General features: G+C 44.7%; 1 protein-coding gene across 7 annotated transcripts in view; it reads right to left on the reverse strand.

The window, feature by feature from the left end:
• Positions 1-21,881, reverse strand: part of RPIA (ribose 5-phosphate isomerase A) — a 91,195-nt gene extending 69,314 nt beyond the window's left edge. For 2 of the 7 annotated variants that reach the window (XM_045884577.3, XM_064572222.1), the window contains exons 1-6: positions 21,544-21,878; positions 14,144-14,204; positions 12,714-12,769; positions 3,543-3,602; positions 1,377-1,441; positions 116-184 (exon numbers count right to left, since the gene is read on the reverse strand). In XM_045884577.3, coding sequence (XP_045740533.1) covers positions 116-184; positions 1,377-1,441; positions 3,543-3,602; positions 12,714-12,769; positions 14,144-14,204; positions 21,544-21,828 — 596 coding nt within the window. In that variant the 5' untranslated portion in view covers positions 21,829-21,878. Of the gene's footprint in view, positions 1-115; positions 185-1,376; positions 1,442-3,542; positions 3,603-12,713; positions 12,770-14,143; positions 14,205-21,543 lie in introns of all 7 variants that reach the window. The other 5 variants (XM_064572220.1, XM_045884576.2, XM_064572219.1 and 2 more) reach the window with 4 other exon arrangements.
• Positions 21,882-22,236: the final 355 nt, after the last annotated feature.

A 22,236-nucleotide genomic window follows, 5' to 3' on the forward strand; every position in this document is an offset into this window, starting at 1 on the left:
ATCTGTCTCAGAAAGTCAGACAGCCCCTCCCTTTCTCTATTTCTTCCTCTGTAAAATGGGGATGAGGTTGGGGTCTGATCTACCTCCCCAGTGGACAGAACACTCGACATTGTACCTGAAGTCGGCGATCACGATGAAGCGACTGGCATAGCCAGCCACAATTTTCTCCTGGGTCAGGCAGCCTCTGGGGATAGGAAGAGGCAAATGAACACAGGGTAGGAAACAAACTCAATTTGAAGACTAAGGTCAGAGGCAGTAAACCCAAATCCACTTAACGAGAAATTTAATTTGTAATTCTTAGAGGGAGATCCCCAACTCCACCATGCTGTGCAACAGACTAAATTGTGTCTGTCCCAAACTTCATATATTGAGGTCCTAACTCCCAATGTGCACTTGGAAGATGAGGCCTCCAAGGAAATAATTATGGTTAAATGTGGTTGTAAGGGGGGTCCCTGGTCTGACAGGATTACTGGGTTAGAAGAAAAGACACCAGAGAGCTCACGTGCTCTCTCTCCACCCTGAGGGCACAGTGACAAGGCAGCCAACTGAAGCCAGGAATCTCCAGAACTACTGAGAAATTGTTGATGCTGAAGCCACCCAGTCTACAGCATTTTGTTAAGGCAGCCTGAGCTAAGACGTGTTGCTTCTAGTAAATGGACTGCGAAAACATGAGCCTGAGTCGGGGAGAAATGGTTCCCAGTCAGGCCAGGCACACTCCTAAGATGCATCTATGCTCAGGGAAAGGTCATCTGAGCATGGCATGAATGGAAGGGTCTATAATGTGAGAAGGACAACCTGTCTGTCCACTATTTGACAGCTGGAGAGCACGGTGAGATGCTAAACATATTTTGTGTCACTGCAGTCTGCTTGATTATGAGAACCGAAAGAACAGGACTTCACCTTCTTCAACTCACCATTCCCTACCCACCAAATCAACATTTAAGAAACATTCACCAATAAATGTTTTCCAAACGAACGAATGAATATATATAACTAACTGCTCACAGAGGGAAAGAGCAGCTTTAAGGCAAAGATCACACACTAATGCCCACAGACCTAATAAACTAGCCCCAACAATATATTTGGTTTAATTCACACGGTTTTTAAAGTTTAAATCAGCAAAGGAAGCAGATACAGAGAACCCATTAAGATAAATAATATCACGGAAGAGGCGAGGCCCGGGTTCCTAGTCAGCAGACTGCCGCTACTCCTGACTAGAAATGCCAAGCCCTCTCTACAGCCATCCAACTTCCTAGTAGTAGAAAGACAAGTTCACATACATCACGGTGGCCATTTGTTTATTCTGCCTTCCACTCTGCTTTGCTAAGGATTAACCAGCAGATACTCTTCAGCAAGAAAGTCCCCATGACACTCACCCACCGCCCTTGATGAGATTGAGATCAGCATCTACTTCATCAGCACCATCAATGGCAAGGTCAATCTGTGTTGGGGGGGGGGAGGGAGGGAGGGAAGATACAAAACTACTAAGAGACTCTGTGCAAAGCTTGAACATGTAATAACTCATCAGATGCTTAGCAGCCCTATTAGCTAGGTATAGTTATTCCCATTTAAGCAGTCAAAAAACAGGCTCTAGGAGGTTAGGCTATTCCACTAGGGTCACCAGGAAAGAAATATGGGGTCTGGAAACCACACCTGGGTGCAGCTCTTACCCATGACATTACACTCCCTTTTCTCATTGATGGGCTTCTCTGTGGAGGAGCTAGAATTACTGAATACACAATCCCAATGTGGGTGACACCACCCCCAAGTACAGAAAAGATACATAGTACATCTATGGTATTAAAATTTCACTGGGGGGGCGCCTGGGTGGCTCAGTCGTTAAGCGTCTGCCTTTGGCCCGGGTCATGATCCCGGGGTCCTGGGATCGAGCCCCACATGGGGCTCCCTGCTCAGCGGGAAGCCTGCTTCTCCCTCTCCCCTACTTGTGTTCCCTCTCTCGCTGTGTTTCTGTCAAATAAAATATTGGGAAAAAAAAAAAATTTCACTGGGGGAGGGGTGGGCAACAGAAAAAAGGCTGAGAAACCCTGATTCAGAAGTCTCCATACTAACGTGGCAAAAAGAAAGGAAGTTTTGAGCAGACAGAGAAAACCCAATGAAGAGTTATAAAGCTGATGCACATTTGACGTGATCTTCGATTGGAAATTATCCGAGGCACCCCCACTATGACCCCACCAAAGCACCTGTCTGGGCTTGCCCACTCCCACTGTTAGGAAATTGCACTACCAACCCCAAGAGCAGTCAGGAGTAAACAGGTTCATTCATCTTTCAAGATCTGAAACCAAGGAAGCTCCTGGACTCTGCATGGCAATGTGGGAGCCTTAAGTATGGTTATTTAAAACAGCAGTATGAAAAAACCTCAGGGTACAATTCAGTTCAAGTTGCTTGGCATGGCACAGGTGTAAATAAAGTGTACTGAGCTTCAGCTTCACTGTGCTTCCATCCTTTCATGGAGACTGCCCTTGGTCTGAAGAGACAGCCTGCACTGCTTCTCCCCGCCCTGAACTAACCCCGGGGCCAGGCCACAAGATGGCAACTCTCTGGGGCCCGGAAGGCTGCAACCTTCTTTGTGTGAGTTCCAGGCCCACCTTCAGCCCAAACCACTCTCCTCACAGTGCTGAACACTGATTGACACTCTGCCCCTGGCTCTGCCCACAGAAGTCCCCCAAACGAGCCCCTCCTGTGGTTCTGACTCACCCTTCTGAGGCCCACATGTACCAGGACGACACAGGTTAGTAGACCAGGTCAGTACCCTCTGGAATGCTCGCTCCTCCCCTGGCCACCCTGTCTTCAGAGTTCTGCTCAAGTTTCTTCTTCTTCACAGATTACCTCTCCCCACAAACCCTTCTAAGTAGCACTGCTCCAGCACCAGAGGCATCTGAATTCATATTCAGGCTCTACCAGTTACAGGGAGCGTGGCTTTGGCAAATGGCTTGCCCTCTCTGTGTCTTTTTCACACCTGTAAGGTGGGATGATGATGGTATGCGCCCTCAAGACTACTGGAGATTAAGGAGCTGAATACACACCTAGCCCTTGGCATAACACGTAGTACACAGAAGGGCTCAGTAAATGCTAGCTATGAGTATGCTGCTCACCCTCATCAACCACAGTCTCCTCTGGATTGCCCATGTGTTCAACCATCTTTGCCATAACACTTCATTGTAATCTGTTTCCAAATGTCCATGGCTGCCTCAGATAATTACTTCTTATCTCCACTTACTGGTAAGCTCCGTGGGCCGGCTCACTCTTCTACTTCTGAACAAGGACCACAGGAAGCTCTGGGTTCAATCCCCCTTCACTACGCCCATACTGAGCCCTCAGGGTTAAACCACAGGGAATGTACTGGAAACTAACAACCTCTCCCCTCGTGACCTTAGCCAAATTTAATATTCAAAATCCCAGGAAAAAACCTAATATGACTCACTGACCTTTCTCCTAGACTCAACAAGATATCCAGAGTCCGTGCGTAAGTGACAGCCGTAAAAAAGGAGACAGAAAGACACAGCAGCCCCTCTCTCTCTTACCTCTGGGTGTCGGTCCAGGTCACTGAGAGTTAAGCCATACTGCAAGATGAGCTGACGGGCCTGTGGAGAACAAGAAAAAACACCCATACTCATTTACTCTGAGCGCGTGGCAAAGATTCTCAGCATTCTTCTGGATTTAAGTGTTTGACACAGAGTCCTGACCAAGTTCCCTCCCAAATCCAACTGGGCCTACTAAGAGGTAGGAGCTATAGCTCCATGAATGGCAAAACTAAGTTAATTCATCCTGGGAGCCAGAAGGAGGCAAAGAGCATATAGTGAAGACTCCCAGGGCCAGGCTAAGAGTTCCTTCTCCGTGACCTGCTATTTAAGACAATGCCATGGACTCCTAAAGCTTATGGTAGTACAGTATTTTAAAAAAACAAAACAAACAAAAAAAAACCTTCCTAAAATAAGAACTGAGTTGATACAAAGTGATCTCCAGGCAATCATGTTGAATAAAAATAAGCAAAAGAATATACAGACTCAGCAGAATGTATCAAAGGCAGGATGTCCAGAATGGCTATGTGAGGAGCTCAGCAAATTGAGAACACCACACTGGGGAAGACTTAGGATTTACTTTAGAGATACGCTTCATATTAACCTTAACCTTTCAAAGGGGCTGACCAAAGGGGAGAGGTGGTGTGGTTACTGCCACCATGTGGCCCTGAGCGGACTGACAGCTGGAATAAATAGACCTTGGACCAACCAAATCCAGGTGATAAGGATCTGTATTCATGTCAATGCCTACAATACACAGAGAATCAAAGGATGGAAAACTCTTCCAAAGGCATGTCTTTTTTTTTTTTTAAGATTTTTATTTATTTATTTGTAAGAGAAAAGAGAGAGAGAGCACAAGCAGGGGGGATAGCAGGCTCCTCCCTGAGCAAGGAGCCCAATGTGGGATTGGATCCCAGGACCCTGGGATCATGACCTGAACTGAAGGCAGACACTTAACCGACTGAGCCACCCAGGCGTCCCCCAAAGGCATGTCTTAAAATATTTTCTGCTTAAAATGAAAAGCACCCAAGATTAAAAATCAGAAAATCTCAGCTCTAATCTTAAATGAACCAGCCACATGACCCTTGGCAAGTTTTCTCATCTATAGAAAGATGGAGATGAATGAAATGACCAATGTCAATCTTCAAATCCCAAATCCTAAGTTTCTTAGAAGAAAACACAAAGATCCTGGAATTTGCAATATACAGGTGTTGTTGGGATCCTAATTCAAACAAACTATAAAAATTACTTTCAAAGGATAAGACAATACGGAAAATTTGAACCCTGGGTTTGTTTTTATGTTACCGAAGATTATTGTTAAATGTTTTGGTATTACTGAGATGTTTAAAAGCCTCCCTATTTTTCAAAGAGACATAATGAAATACATATAATCAAATTATAACTGGGATTTCTTTCAAAATAACCAAGGTAGAGGAGAATGGGATACAGATGAAAACAAAATTGTCCATGAATTAGTGATTACTGAAACTGGGTGATGGGTACATGAAAGTTCATTGTGCTGTTCTTTATCCTTTTTGAAGTGTGAAAATTTCCACATAAAAAGCTAAATTAAATTTTAACTGAAAATATCAAATTGTAAAAAAAAAAAATACATGATTTTGTTCTTATTAAAGAGAAATATATAATGAAGGGAGAAAACAATAAAAATGGTATTGCAGGGGCGCCTAGGTGGCTCAGCTGGTTAAGTGTTCGCCTTCGGCTCAGGTCATGATCCCGGGATCCTGGGATTGAGCTCTGAGTGGCATCATCAGGCTCCCTGCTCAGCAGGGAATCTACTTCTCCCTGTCCCTCTGCCCTTCCCTCACCCCTCTCCCCCCCGCTCATACGCGCTCGGCCTCTCTCTCTCAAATAAATAAGTAAATTTTAAAAAATGGTATCACAGAATTACTTCTCAGTTCCTAGATTTCTCCAAAAGTAGTACTGGAGAAACCATCCTAATTCCAGATCCTGAAGCTTAACAATGGGAATGTCTGGAAGGCAGCCTCCAAGATGACCATCCCCACCTCCTGGTATTCATGCCTTTGGATAATCCCTGTCCACAAAGTCCCAGGATTGCTCTGTGTGACCAATGGCACACAGCAGAGGTGATGTAAGGTACTTCTGAGATTAGTTTATAAAGAATGCCATGGGGTATGTAAGGGTGGCATGCTCTAGCAAGATCCTTCCCTCCTAATCTCCCTCTTCCCTCTGCCCCCTCTCTTATCACACATGCCAGGGGAAACCAGCTGCCATGTCCTGGAGACACCGACAGAGCTCTCTACCAAACAGCCTGTGAAGAATTAGGGCAACACCCACGTGACTGAGCTTGGAAGTGAATCCCTGAACCACAGTTGAGTCTTGAGATGACCACAGCCCTGGCCAACAACTTAACTGTAACCTCTGCAGTGACCCACCCAGCCAAACCACTCTGGATTCCTGACCCTTGGAAACTATGCGATAATAAATATTTGTTGTTTTAAGCTGCTAAATTTGGGGGTAATCTGTTCCACAGCAACAAGATATTGAATACAGATGGGTGTTAGAAAAATGATACAAACTGTACAGAGTTCAATGCAATAGTCTACCATACAAAACTGTGTGATGTACTATGGTTTCCTATTAATTTTATGTACTTTAAAATAAAAACAATACTAAACCGCATTCAGATATATTATATGAAAACTAGATGTCAGGATTCCTAAGGAAAAAATCCTATGTAAATTGATCATTTTAACACTTCCTAAGTTCAAAGACTGCTTGCACCACTGGACAGTGTTACTGTTTCATGAGGATGTCTCATTTGTCAGTCTGGACCGTAATCAGAGTATGAGAGAGCACACTTTATATACTCTTGTTACCTTACAGCAGTTAGCATCATTTGAGGTAATAGTTGGGTAAATAACTAATTATTTTGAATTCATTGTAGAAGGAGTCACCTAGTGCAAACCCCTGTTTAAAGGAAGAAATGGATGCCCAGAGAGGTCACAGTGGTAAGTTAGGGACAGAGTAAAGACCAGAAATACAGTCTCCTGCCTTCTTGTCCTGCCTAGGGACTAAGAAGGGAATTAGAAGAAAAGGAAAACAGAGAGAATGGTAAAAGAACAAGAAGCAGAGAACACAGGTCCATTTACAAATGGAACTGAAGTCATCTTATATAATAACACGTTATTAACAGTAACAATATTAAAAGGAGTTCTTTGAGGTCTTGGCATTCCTCCTCTCCCTGAAATGGCCTGCCTTCTCCCAAAACCCAGCCCCACATGCCCAACTCAAATGTTATCCTTTCCAGGAAGCCCTCCCCAATTCCCTGGGAAAGGAGTAGGATCTCCTTCCTCTAAAACACACATTATCTCTACTTTTCTATTTGTAAATAATGACACATATAAATGTAGCATTAATTCATCCAACAAACACATACAAAGAGCCTAAGAGCCAGACAACCCACTGGACACTGGAGATGGTGAGTAACACCTCCCATGCATAAAAGCCTCATATCCCTATAACAGTAAGTATACCCTCAATGATCACTATGCCCAACTGAATTCTGCCTCCTCACCAGCACCAGGAGCCAACCCATCCCAGTTGCCGCCCAGAGTGTGGCACATGAAAAGAGCCCGGTAGAGAATTGCTGTCTATGTGGTATGGCTGGGAGGCCCTGCCAACTTCCACAAGCCCTGGGACACTTGTCTTCCTGGACAATAAGCAATAACACAAAGACAGAATCTGCTCTTGCTTTAAACAATCTGCATCCCCATCCACAACGTGGAGAACCCTGTACATTGACCTCTAGACCCATCAGGGTAGGACCCTTTAACCTGTTCCCCATCTGCAAGTCCTACAACCCTCCCTTCTCATCTTTGACTAGACTCCCCACAGGACCCCTGTGAGTGGCCCTGCACACACACAGAAGTCAGAGTCACAAATGGCACGAGCTTCATTCTTCCTGTAATGTGCTGAACTGTGTTCCCCTGAAAAAACAAGCAAACAAACAAAAACAGGTTGGAGTCCTAACCCCCAGTACTTCAGAATGTGACCTTATCTGGAGATAGGGTCTTCACAGATGTAATCAAGTTAAAACAAAGTAATTGGGCTAAGCCCTGATCGAATATGACTGGTGTCCCTAGAAGGGGAAATCTGGACCAGACAGATGAACACAGGGAGAACGCCATGTGAACATGAAGGCAAAGATCAGGACTATGCACCTACAAGCCAAGCACCGCCAAAGACAGCCAGGAAACCACCAGAAGCTAGGAGAAAGGCACACCACAGATTCTCCTTCATCTTGCACTTGATCTCAGAGTCCTTGATCTCAGATTGCTAGCCTTCAGAACTGAGACAATAAATTTCTGGTTTTTAAGCCACACTCAGTTTACGGTACCTTGTCATGGTAGCCCTCGGAAACCAATATGCTAACTTCAACACAGCGGCCCAATTGTGGGGCTACCAAGCCAATACCGGCTCATTCAGCCCAAATGCAGCCACAGGTTCTTGACTAAGATTAGCATCCGCTGGGTACCAGACACTCTTGAGCTCACAGGGTTAGGGGTCTCCTGAAGGTGCAGAGCAAACACCCCCATCTGCCTCTTCCAGCTCTTGAAAGTGGAGGGAGCAGTAAAGCTAATGACTAGCTTGTGCTTTTGGAAAAAAGACAGGAACCAGTGCCTTGTCATTGCAATCCCACAGCTGGGCCCCCAGAAGCCTCTGGTGACTAAGGACAGCGGCATGTGGCAGACCAGCAATCCTGTTATTCATAAATTTCACAATAAAATCTGAAAGCTTGTCTTTTCCCTTCTATCGCCTAACTGAGGTGCACTGCACGCGGACGTGAAAAATAAACACTGTTTTTGGCTCAGACCAGATCTGACTTTTAAATACGTTTTTTTAAATTGTCCTCTTTCAAAAACTTTTAAGGAAAAAATCTACCAAAAAAAATCCTTTAAATCCCTATGGGTTTACTTGTTTAAAAGGTAGAACATGAAATATTTTTGACTTTTTCAATCATTTCAGAAGACTGCATCTGGCTAAACTTAATGCAAAATAAGTTTGGGTGTGACAGGAAAAAAACAAAACAGTAACTCTGAACAACTGAATTTTTAAAAAGCCCTGTGAACTGTGAATGACTCCTCCACTGAGTCTACTGAACTGGCCAGCATTTTCCAGTCTGGGTACACTGTTATCACTTACCACCATAAAATGCAGGTGGGTTAGGAGGATGTTATTTTAAAAACACAGAATTAAACCTCCATTTAAAGACAGCAATTTGAATACCTCCCTTTGGCTCAGCTCTTTCCCAAAACCTCTTTAAAACTGTAATAACGGAAATTTTCTAAAACACATAAACAAAAAGGAGAAAACAGTAGCAAACTTTAAGAAGTGAGACCACTGATAGACAACGGTAACTGGCAAAAATGAGAAAGACAAATCCTAAGGCAGTACTGCAGGAAGCTAAGAAGCAACCAAATAAACAGCACAGAAAGAACCTCCCAAAAGATTCGGGGCTGCATGGCACTGCGAACTTCAGGAAGCAGAAACAGCAGTGGGAGTAAAAGAGAGAACACTCGTTGAAAGGTTGAAAGGGTACTGAGGAACCTGCTCGCTCTCTCTTTCTCCGCTACTCCCAAAGCAGCATGTTTATTCTCTGGAGAAAGTCCAACAGCAGATCTCAGGACTGGCTACAGGCACAGTTGAAGACCGGGGTCCTCCATCAGTGAGCTCTCGCTACACAGCAGCTACTCCAAAACTTGGAGGCTTGAAAGAGTGAATATTGAACAGGCATTTCTCCAAAGACATCCAGCCAGCCAACAGACACAAGAAAAGATGCTCCACGTCACTCATCATCATAGAAATGCGAATCAAAACTACACTGAGGTATCACCTCACACCTGTCAGAATGGCTAAAATCAGAAACACAAGAAACACCAAGTATTGGTGAGGATGTGGAGGAAAAGGAACCTCATGCATTGGTGGTGGGAATGCAAACTGGTGCAGCCACTGTGGAAAACAGTATGGAGGTTCCTCAAAAATTAAAAATAGAACTACCACTGATCCAGTAATTCCACTACCGGATATTTACCCAAAGAATATGAAAACACTAATTTGAAAAGATATATGCGCCCGTATATTTAGTGCAGCATTATTTACAATAGCCAAATTACAGAATCAGCCCAAGTGTCCATCAATAAATGAATGGATAAAGATGATGTGGTACGTGTACACACACACACACACACACACACACGAATATTACTCAGCCATAAAAAAAAAAAAAGAAATCTTGACATTTGCAACAACATGGGTGGATCTAGAGGGTATGATGCTAAGTGAAAGAAGTCAGTCAGAGAAAGACAAATACCATATGATTTCACTCATATGTGGAATTTAAGAAACAAAACAAACAAAGAAAAAAAGAGACAAACCAAAAAACAGACTCTTAACTATAGAGAACAAACTGGTAGTTATCAGAAGGGAGGTGGGAGGCAGGGATGGGTAAAATAGGTAGGGGATTAATAGTACACTTATAGTGATGAGCACTGAGTAATGAGTAGAACTGATGAATCACTATTTTGTACACCTGAAAGTAATATAACACTATATATGTTAACTACACTGGAATTAAAATTTTTAAAAATTAATTTTTTAAATTATATATTAAAAAAAAGCAACTATATATTAATTGTCATGATTCTATGGACTAACTGGGAAGTCTCTGGAGTGGGCTGGTAGGTGTAGGATGACTTGTCTCACATGCCTGGAGCTGCTCGGCCTCTTACCCTCCAGGACAGCAGCCTGGGTTTGTTCACATGGTGGCAAAATGGTTTCAGCCACAAGATGAGCCAAGCCCCACTGCAAAAGCACTTTTCGATTCTCTGCTGGCATACCATGTGACCATTTGGTCACATCCCACTGGCAAAACAAGTCACAATCAAGCCCAGAGTCAAAGAAACATTGCAGAATGTTGTAGACACTTCTTTCCCAACTACCACAGGTATTTTGCTGAAAACTCAGAGCAAGATTATATCCGGAAAAATGACAGATGTCTTCTAGCCCTTTTCCCCTACTTGGATCCCAGCACACAGATAGCCATGCATACCCTCTCCCAAAGGGGCATTGGCCAGACTTCTCTGAGAAAGCTGAGCAGCCGGAAGACAAATAATCTGACATCAGGAGTTCCCCAACGAAAGGGCTTGGCAGACAAGCCTGGAGCAAAGACCACCTTCATCCTATGAGCTAGTTTCCAATCAGGCTCTTAGTCCAAAATGAGCAGATAGCGAAGGAAGGCCAGAATAAGAAATGACCAAAGCAATCTAAAAATATTTTGACTGTGTTGGTTGGTTGTCAAAACTCTGAATTATATGCAAAAAAGAGTAAATTTTACTGTACATAAATTATAATTCCAACAAACTGTAAAAAAAAAAAAAACCTTTGAGGAAACAGATATATAAGGAGAAAAAAATCTTAAAACAAAAAATCATTAACAACTTCATGGAGACAAGGGAAGAAATTGAAAAAGTTGAACCCATTAAACAATAAACAAAAAACCCTCAGACAACAAAACAAAACAAAATCTTATTTAAAATTAAACATGAGAGTAAATAAGCTCAATAGAAGGGTTAGAAAAGACAAAGCTAAGAAGATAATAGGACAAAACAGGCCACAAGCACCAAGGATACAACAAGCATCCTAGAAAGAAAGACCAGAGAAAATAGGGGCAAGAAAGTTAAAGGAGTAATGGAAAAAACTCCCCCAAATCAAAGAGTATGAATTTGCAGAATGAAATGTCCCAGCAAGGGCCCAGCAATGTGGACAAAAACAAACCCACACTAAGACACAGCATGGTGAAATTTCAGAACACTGGACATGAAGAAAAGCTAATATAAGAATATAAAGGTTCAGAAAGTGAAAAAAATAGGTTTCAGGGGCGCCTGGGTGGCTTAGTCTGGTAAGTGTCCCACTCGATCTCAGCTCAGGTCTTGACCTCAGGGTCGCTGAGTTCAAGCCCCATGTTGGAGCTTTAAAAACAAATAAATAAAATTTAAAAATAGGTTTCACACAAAGGATCAAGAATCAGAATGGCATCAAGCTCCTCAACAGCAAAGTGAAAATTAGGACAACAGAGACAATAGATAAATGCCTTCAAAATTCCTCAGAAATGATTTTACATATACTTCTCTAAATCAAATAACCAACTTCAAGAAAGACTAGAATAAAGACATTTTCAGATATCCAAAGTGTCTGCGAATTTGCATCCCACACACTTGGATAGCTACCTAAAGGATGTGCTTCACCAAAACCGAAGTAAACAAAACAAAAGGCTGGGGGTGAGGAAAAACAGGACCAAGAAAGAGGATGATCCAAAAGAGAAGAGAAGGAAGGTTCTTGACTCCAAAGGGAGACCCCAAGACAACAGCCAAGTGCACCTGCCACAGCATTCCCAACCCCAACGACCCAGACAGACTTGGCCAAGATGAAATGGGTGGGGTGTAATAACCAGAAAGAAGTGTCAAAAAGAAGTGAGATTTTCCCATCTGTGTAGAGTCTGGGGTTGAATGAGTAAGGAGTACGCAGACAACCAAGCAAATGAAAAAAACAAAGGCAACATTTACTTAACTTTTAGGAAAATGAAAATAACAGGCAGGTAAGGAGGTGTAATCACAGCACATTACATGGCTGGGCCAGAGTTTGGCCAATCACGATTTTGTACACACTGAGTAATGAATGCCTCAACAAAATGTAACTGTATGGAACATCAGGAGAGAAGGCTGTGTGTGAACTGGGACAGCAAGGAGGTAAAAACTAAGCAAACACCCATCTTCCATTCATCCATTCAGTAGAGAATTACTATACCAAGTTGAAAAATGTTTTTAAGTAGCAAGAAAAGCACGTAGTTTCCAGGTACTGGAGCAAATGTCCAACCAGCTAAGAGTTTTAAAACTCCCCATACACTACACCATACCTAACACAGAATACACTGAAATATTCACTGAGTGAATACATGAAGGCATCTATAGCCACACTTCTGAGGAGCAATCCTCCGTAAATATCTGCTCTCCTGCTCCTGGCTCTCTCACCTAGAGCAACCCTGGTGCACAACCCAAAGCCACACCTCCATCTCCTCTGGGACTCAGAAGATTCAGCAGCCAAGTGCCATGATGCGGAATGGAAAGCAGGACATACCTGGAAGGAGGTGGGAATGCAGACAAGGTTCAGATTCTCTTGTTTCACTCTTTCAGCTGTGGAGACAAAAGCCGTATTGGTGGTTTTTCACTCTCCTCACTTTGTTTCTTGTCACATGCACATTTCCTCAAATCCAACAGGAAAGAAAAGGTCTATCCCCCACTGACAGATGCCTTTCATTCTGTGTCCCCAGCCTCGGTGAAAAAGCTTGTGAACATACATCGTGCACACAAGACAGGGACACTAGAAAGCTCAAGGAGTAAACACTAACTACAAAAAGAGCAATGTCACGTGTTTGTTACTATTATGTGCCTGGCAACGTTCAAAGACCTTTGTACACGTGAACTCTTTTCATCCTAACAACCCAAAGGTGAGTTGCAATTATTATTCCCATTTTATAGATGAGGAAACTGAGGCACCGACTGGTTAAAGTTCACTGCGTAGATATATCACTAAAAGGTGGCAGAGCTGAGCTATGATCCCACACAGTCTAGCTCGTCTTAACTACTTCCTTACATTGCCTTTCACAGAAAAAAAGAGAACTTTATTTTTACATTTAGCAAAAAATATCATTTGTAGGCCCCAGAGGGTGGGCTTACTCATTTTGGATTTATACCTTTCTGGGGAAAAAAAAAAAAGTCTTAAGGAAACAACTATCTTATTAAAATTTCAAGTCTTTTTAATCATTGGGTCTGCATCGTGGGAGGTTCAGAAGGCACTACTCAACCCCACAGTAATCCCTGTGCCCTAAAACCCTCCACACACTCAATGCTAAGGGAGAAAGGTATGCAACACTAAAGCCCAGGGTAAGCCAATGAGGAGGATTCCAGAAGCCCTCACGCCAGCACCACAACCACTCTTTTAAAGACACAGTATTCCTGGACTTTGTCTCCTGAGCACTGCCCCTTGGCACTAGAAGCAATCAGCAGTCAGGCAAGCCTCCCCTCTGAGCTTTGTTTTAACAAACAAAAGCAGGGCAGTAAAACCTGTTGAACAGCCACAGGGGCTGATAATTCCTGAGCCTTTCGTAAGCTCAGAGACACCCTAATCAGAAGGAAGTCAGCACCGGCAGGAACCAGCCACCAACTTCGGGGGGCCTCAAATCCACTCCAGGGTCATGGACAGGGCAACTGAGCTCAGTTTGTCGGTCTGAGATTGCCTGAGGAACCCAAAGGCTTTAGAAGGCCCCCCCCCAAGGCCCCTGGGGCCACATACAGGACCACTGAGAATTAAAATTCTACTGAGACCTCATCTTAAATCAGCTCCTCCCCTCCAGATGAGCAGAGTAAACAAAGCCAGGCATCCCCCAAAGGTGGCTGAAGAGGCCCAAAAATACCTCTCAGAGCAGAGTTGGGCAGGTGCCAAACCTGTACCCCACTCCCTCCCCCCACCATCCCACAGAAAACCCAGTAGATAGCCCAAGAGCTTACCTATTCGCTGCACAGCATGAACAATTGTAGAGCCACTTCCAATTCCTAGCACTTGGTTATTCTGCCAAAAAAAAAAAGGAGAGAAAAAAACCAAAACTCATTAATACCATATTTTACTCCCTCTTTAGCCCACTTTGTAGATCAATTCACAACATGAGTGCAAGGTAAGTACTGTGCCCATTTTATAGAACATCAGTACTGAACAGAACCACAGGAGAGTTGTACTTTATCCTAGTGGTCAGGGCCATTTATCAGCAGCACCCTCCTCCTTTCATGTCTGCCCCTAACATCACCAATTCCTCCCGTTAAAAAGATAAACTGAGGCACATTAAAATTTTTGAAGAGTTTATTTGAGCAAGTCAGGCAGCATCCAATCTAGCAGACAGAAAGGAGCTCTACAAAACAAAAGACTTTTATAGCCAGAGGAAGTGTGAACAAGGAAGTCCTAGCAGGCAAAAAAGCAGACTGGTTATTGTCAGGTTACTTTTCTTTAGGGGATGGCAGGGGTCTCTCAGGCAGATTACCTAACTAATGCTGATCTGACAATTCCTAATTTAACATTCCATTTCTGAGAGAGCTGAAACAGTAATTAAGTCTCTTTTTTGGTGACATGAGCTTAGCACAAGTGATTCAATTTGGGGCCTGCTGTCTTGTTTATAACAAAAGAAAATCTCACTACGGGCTTCCCCTTACCAAATGAGTTGTTAATCAGTTGCTGGAACTCTAAGAAATTTGACATGAAATATTTCAGCATGCTGAACTTCCTGAAGTTGCTTATTCGAAGTGAGGTTGTGTAGGGGGGGTAACTGATATTATTAAATGATGATTTAAAAAAAAAAAAAGGTAAAATCATGATACTGTTACAACCTGTCCACAGGAAAAACCCAAGAACCGTAAATTCATATGCAGTCAAGAAATGTTCAGGGCGCCTGGGTGGCTCAGTTGGTTAAGCGACTGCCTTCGGCTCAGGTCATGATCCTGGAGTCCCTGGATCGAGTCCCACATCGGGCTCCCTGCTCGGCAGTGAGTCTGCTTCTCCCTCTGACCCTCCTCCCTCTCATGTGCTCTCTCTCATATAAATAAATAAAATCTTAAAAAATGTTCAAATGAATTTACAAGATCTTTAGGGTAATAATCAGTTGAATCTCATAAAACACGATTAATTTGCATTTCTATGGACAGAAATTATCTGCACTGTTAGAAGTGTTCTAAAATTAAAAGTCTCTCCCTACAGAGTTGTGACAGGCCTACTTGGAAGGCTAAGGTACACACCTGCAAGCTCCAGCACTCCAATGAAAGGATATCCAACAATCTCTTTTGCTCACTTCCAAGTCTTAAATGTTTCCTTAAAAGGTTGAATTCTTCTCTAAAGTGGGGAGGGACACCTGGGTGGCTCAGTTGGCCTTCAGCTCAGATCATGATCTCAGGGTTCTGCTCAGTGGGGAGTCTGCTTCTCCCTCCCCCACCTCCTGCCATGCCCACACGGGCACAAGCTCTCTCGCTCTCTCTCAGATAAATAAAATCTTTAGAGGGGGGATAACTGGTCTTGAGGTTACAAGGGGTTGTTGTGAGATCTGACTTAAATTAACATGTATAAATCTTCTTGGTAGGTGCTAAATAAATGGTAGCTGCTGCTTTGGTTTTTAGCTCTTTTGCCTTAGACTGGCAGGAAGTTGCTTAGGAACTGAGTGAGCTCCCCGTTAGTTCCTAAATGTAGTACCCTGACCCTGTTTTGCAGTTTGTGGTCTAACTGACCTTGGCTGGGTCCCCAGTCTGCTTAGGGACTTGACCCCTTTCTTAAGATGGCAGACTCAGTAGTATGATGCCTGTTTTTTGTCCTTTGTACTCACAAGTACTCTCTATCTCTTACACATTGTCCCTACTGCAGATAAAGACTCTTTCTCATAATCCTAACTAAGCCTCACCCTCTTCCCATATTCTGAGGCAGGCTTGGGCAAAACAGGGACCTCCTGGCATCAACTGGTCATAATGCTGATGTGGTTTGGTATTTCAAAACCTCTGCCATCCCCTTGACACAGGAAAACTGAAGAGACCCCCATAAAAAAAAAAAAAAAAAAAAAAACCCTGCTTTTTTGCTCCTTTTCCTGCTTCCATTCTTGCGAGGACCTGCACCCCCACCCTAAACACACCTTACAGTATCAATAACATATGTCCTACTTGTAAAGGTCAAGGAGTTAAAGATACCTTTAGAGTCTTCCAGCACAAGAGATAACATCTAAGGAGTGACTAGGTGCGGTCATCATGAACGGTTTTCCAAGACCCTGACTCCAGTCACTTTGATGCCAAGACCCCTGGCTCCAGGGCATAAGATGGAAGACACGTGAGCCCTCAACCTTGTTTTGACCAGTTCCTAGATGCCTGAGAGGCACGTACACCAGGCCACTGTCCTCAATTAAAAACCCCAGCCCCCAAGCAAAGACGAGACTCCTTCCTGAGTCTCCAGGCACTCTATCTGCTATACTCTCTCACGCTATTCAATAAACTCTGCTCTCACTTCCTACTGGCTCGAGTTTGATTTCGATCTTGTGTGAAGCCAAGACCCTCTTGGCTGGTCCTGTGGGACCCCCTCTGGTTCCTCAGACCTGGCCAGCCTGCATCACCCTAAAAGAAAGGTAACTTTCAAGGTTACTTCAGGCTTTTCCCCCTTCTGCTGACTTCAGGGAGGCTCTAGATGGTGGGCTTGATGTCCCCCCGAGGTTTCCCTGTTATGCCACCAGCCTGAAGGTGCCTGTAGTCAGTCCCCTGCCATCTAGATATTAAGCTTACGTGAAACGCCACTGAAGCCAGAAAACTCTGCTTTTCACTCTTGGGGTGTAAGCAGGCTCTGTGTTTTTCGTGGGCCTTTTCCTTTCTGACTGTCCCTGGGTGGGCCAGAAATCTTTCAGTACTCACCTACAGACCATTTTTGTAAAGCCAGCTTAAACTGCACATTGTAAGTAAGCCAAATCTTTTGCCTGATAGGAAGCAGGGAGTGTTAAAAAAAAACAACAAAACAAAAAAACAAAAAAAAGGCAGCCCTGTTGGGACCCCTCTCACTCTTGAGAGCTTTTTCTGTATCTTCACTTAATAAACTTCTATCACTTTACTCAAAAAAAAAAAAGGCCCCAAATGGAGTCCTTATGCTAAGCCCCAGGTCACCAAACCAAGACTGGACTTAATTACAGTTTCAGCTCCCCCGCAAATGGAATCTTAAGCTAGTCAATCAGGAACTGTCTGATCAACACTAGCTAGGTAATGTGCCTGAGAGACCCCTACCATCCCCTAAAGGAAAATGACCTTCTAATAATCAACCTGCTTTCATGCCTAGTACAACTTCTTAGTTCCTGCCCCTTCTGGCTATAAAAGTCTTTCATTTTGTGTAGCTCCTTAGAGCGCCCTTCTGTGTGCTAGGTTGGATGCTGCCTGATTCATGAATCATTGAATAAAGCCAACAGATTTTGAGGATTTACTCCGTTGAATTTTGTTCTTTAATATTTCATAGGAGAAAGAAAAGTCCTGGGGGCAAGTCAGGACAAACTGAGAGCTACAGCCAACATCCCTCACTTCACACGGGACAAAGGCCACAGGAATACCCAATGCCAGCCCCTGGGCCCATATCTGGTATGGTCCTTCTCATAGCAAGAATACATCTCAAACTATAAAAGATTAGAAAGAATGGCCAACAAGCAAAGGGAGCTACAAAAAAGAAATCAAATGCTAATACCCCAGCAACTAAAGCACTTCTAGCTGGGCCTCCCCTATCTACAGAGGGCTTAACCCATCAGCCTCTGTGTGCAAGGTGATGGAAATCACTTTGACTAGCTCATAGTTCCCAAGTCATCAAACAGATCAAGGAGTCTCAGAGCAGAGCTTGTTCTAGGTCAGAATTCCACCTTCAATGATGCCCTCAAGAATGCAATGCATCCAGTAGTCATTTAGCTACCTAGGCAAACCTTAACAGCAAGGTCTTCCAGACAAGTGAATGGTATGTCAAAATGTTCAAAATAGCTAAATATGTGAATATGTAAAAAGCTTCAAGTAATGAGAAAAGTACTTAATTTATAATGCCTAGGTAGGCTCAACCCGACTCTCACACCTGATCTAAAGCCCATAGCTCTAGCTCTACCGTACTCTGCCAGAATTCTCATTACCATACACTCATGTCACCCACAGGCTCCCAGCAGGCAGGTGGCACTCAGATAACTTTGGTGAGTCAGACAAGCTCTATGAAAGGCTCTTCCCTTGACTCCTGGAGGAGGCCAGGAAATTGCAAGGACCGGCCAGGCCCAAAGCTCTTCAACCACGTGGTCCTCCTACCTTGGAATCAAATGATTGGCCCAGGAATCGGTGTCCTAGCCAAAGCAAAACAGAGATAGCCGAAGGCTGCCTGTGAGGTGGCCCAATAGCAGACAGCTGCCAAGCAAACTATGCTGGAGAAGCAGGACCCTTCTGATGGGCAATACTAAATCACATGTCATACATGCAACATCGGAACTTCACTCACTGTGTTGAGTAGGTTAACTTGGAAATACTTCTGCTGACCAACTGGAGTCACTACTCGCCAACTTCTTCAAGCTAAGTCTGTCTAAAAACAATGAGAACAAAGGAAGCTACAGACCTTCAGGAGAACACGGCCCTGCATGGTAACCTACCCTGGGTGGCCATACTCCCAGAAACAGGCAGATCTAAGTTCGGAGTGGCTACCCAAAGGATTCAGCAGCAAACTCGCCAAGTTTTCTATCCATCCAGATGTGGAAGTGATCACCACAATGGAACACCAATGGGCTAGGCAATTGGAAACCCTACAGTCCAGAGAGTCTTAAGCAAAGGGCCACCAGTAACCTTACAACCTCCGTATTTGCGTCTACACTCCATACAACTCAACAAACACCAGGCAGGCCCCACTGTGACCAACACTGAGTGAAAATAAGGTTAACTATCCACTAGGAGCTTACTCTTTAGGGGGATAGGAGAGATAAACATATAGATGACTAGAACATAAGACACCATAAAGCACCTAAGAGGTATAAAGTGCTACAAAATCAAAGAGATCTCGCCCGACTTAGGAGACTAAGGAAAAACTGAAAGGAGAAAAGGGTCTTTGAATCAAACTCTAAAGGACACATATGATTTTAACCAGCAAGGTCAGAGGACAAGAAAGAGCATTCTAAGTAGAGTGTAATGATATTAAAATGCACACTATATGCCAGTATATATTTTCCAGTGTTCTGGTACATGGAGAAGAAAGGATTACAGAAGGACACAAGACTGTGGGCTTCAGGAGAAGAACCACAGCCTCTCATCTGTGTTTCCTCTCCATCTGGCCCAGTACCTGGCTCGCAACAGATACTTCAGATATGGTATGTGGACATTAGGATGAGGCCACCTGACGGCCACTGTGACAATAGATGAGAGATACAGAAGATGATAATGCATCACTTGGAAGGTTGGCAGAGGGGACAAGATAAGGGCAACTGCAAACCTCTGGCCATGCGGAGAGCCTCAACTAGGAAAGATGATAAGTCAAAGGGAAGGGTCAGGTCTAACAACATTCCGAAGGTGGAACCAACAGAACCTTGCACATGACCACCTCCATAAACTTAGATGAGTAAACAATTTCAAGACACAAAGCACTAGATGACACATGGCTTAGATGGTGCAAAGGATACCGCCCTGAAGAGGGCAGCTAGCTAAGCTTTGACAATTAGACACATGACTATGTTCAATAAATGTACAGGTTTGAATTAATTATCCTGTTTGCAAAGTATCCAGGACCTGACTTTCCCTCTCCCTGTAGCCACATTTCTGGCCACCACACCAACTGCCTGACACATATTAGGCCATCAAATATCTGGTAAATGAATGAAATGAATAAATCAACGTTTAAGAGTGGAAAATACAAAAGTCAGGTAATGTTAGCAACTCAGGAATAAGTTTGGTAGGGAAAGCAGGTGCAACTGAGATTGGGGTGAGGTTGCCCCCAAAAGGCCAAAGATCTCCCCATGATCACCTGGTAATTTCACAGAATAATGTAGCTGGAGTCCAGTGTTTTGTAGCTCCAGCCAGAGGTGGGGGCTTGAAGATTTTTATGGAAGCAAATACATTATAAGATGAAAGTCAGACTTATGCCACCAAATGTTAATAGGTTAATAAGAATACTAAGATATGGGGCTTCTCTAACTGTACAGATTTCATTTACTCATCTATTAATTATTCACTTTATACAGGCATTTTAAAATTTCAGCTTACCGTCCCAATTTTGTAGCTGAGGCACTGAATCCTAAAAGTAGAGCCGGAATACACATTCTGCGTTATCTCTGTGAATTCCCATAGAAAACTCCACTGCTAACCAGACTGGAACAAACTACACCAGAACAGAGCAGCTATGGAACTGGTGGAAGGGCACTGGAACAGGGGTCACCCAGTTTGGGTTCTGGAGGATCTACAGAACATGCTGATCCACAGGTTACCACACTGGTCCCTCCCACTTAGCCAATCTATTTGAGGATCAAACACCATCGTAGCAAAGTACTCTGTACATGAAAGCATTAACAAATGTAAAGAACTATCACGAGAGGAGAAAGGGAATCAGAAACCACTTTCTAAGAAACAGAAGAGAGAGACAGAAGGCCAACAAAGTCAAGGAAACTCCACCAAAGGGCAGAGATACTCCACTTGGCTAGACGGAAGTACCATAATTAAGATAATTAACTTGATTGATGACAGCAAATCCACTCAGGTTAAGAGACTCCACTAAACAGCACCACACCCACCACTTAACTGGGGCCACGACCTCACCGGTAACAGCTAAATCTTATCTCTGCGCCCCAACCTTAAAGAATAGATTCCTCCAGAATCTTATTGTCCACCCACCCCTGTCAAAGGCAGGAGGTTTTAAATCCCTCTTTCGCTCTCTTTCACTAGTGAGTACACTCAGGACCGTACACGCGCCAAGCCAAGAACCTCCTTGGAGTAAAATTTCAAAGCAATTTTCAAACCAGCTCTCCACCGGCTTCCCAGCACAGTAAAGAGAAGTGAAGATCTCTTGGCAGCTCCAGAACTCACCATTTTATACTTGTTAATAAGGAAGCCAGCCGCACGGCAAGTCCCTTCCAGCGCCACTCCAAACACATCAGACACCACCACACTCCACTTTGCAAACTGTTACCCGGCCGGACAAGGAGTCTTTAGAAAGCTCAACTTTTAGGAATCTCGCCCCCAGTCGATCCCACATGTAAAAGACCTTTAAGGAGCACGGAAAAGGGGGGATCTAAACCCGGGTACAGTGTACACCCTCTCCCCCTCTCACGCAGCCCCCGCCCCGGCTCCGGCAGTACCCGGAACACGCAACACGAGCCCATCACGCAGAGCACGGGAGCCCCACGCCCGGAGCTGCTCACCCTCACGTGGTTCTCCACGGCCGCGCGTCCCGCCAGCTTCTTGGCCTCCTCGGCCTTGGACATCGCGGAGGGGGCCGGGCAGGCGCTGTTGGCGTCCCCGCCGTAGGTACCTGTGCTACCGACGCCGGCGCGGGTGCCGGACTGCGCGCGCCCGGGAGGCTGCACGTGGGAACCCAGGACGCCCCAGCTGTTCCCGCCTCCGCCAGAGGCCGCGCCCCCGGCCCGCCCGGGCAGCGGGGCCAGGACCCGCCCGTAGAGGGTGCTGAAGGGCCCGGGGCGCTGCATCCCGACGCCAAGCTCCAGCCTCCGCCACGGTCCCGCCCCTGGCTTGTCCGGAAATCTGGTGGCTGACGCATACGGCCCGCGCCGGCTACTGCGGGGGTCCTTGCTGGGAAGTGTAGTTCTGCGGCTTCGGCAGGCCTAACCCACGCACCAGCCGGGACTACCAGTCCCACAATGCTGAGCGACTGGCGCGCGATAGGCCGCGACGGGCTTGGGCGCGCTGGACCGTGAGGACTGAGCCAAGAACCGAACCCGATTGTGACGCCCAGCCGGGGTGTTCAAGCTACCTCCGGGTGGGTTCTCCGGATACTTCTGTCTGCCCTCGCAAGCGAGAAGGGGGTGGTAGAGCTGAACCTGTCGTTTTTTTTCCAGAACTAAGAACATGGCCGTGGACGAGTCCTTAGGCCAGTC

The sequence above is a fragment of the Mirounga angustirostris genome, unplaced genomic scaffold (genome assembly GCF_029215605.1).
Source record: "Mirounga angustirostris isolate CCGP_5_RB_7025 unplaced genomic scaffold, mMirAng1.0.hap1 SCAF_10, whole genome shotgun sequence".
Classification (NCBI taxonomy): Eukaryota; Metazoa; Chordata; class Mammalia; order Carnivora; family Phocidae; genus Mirounga; species Mirounga angustirostris.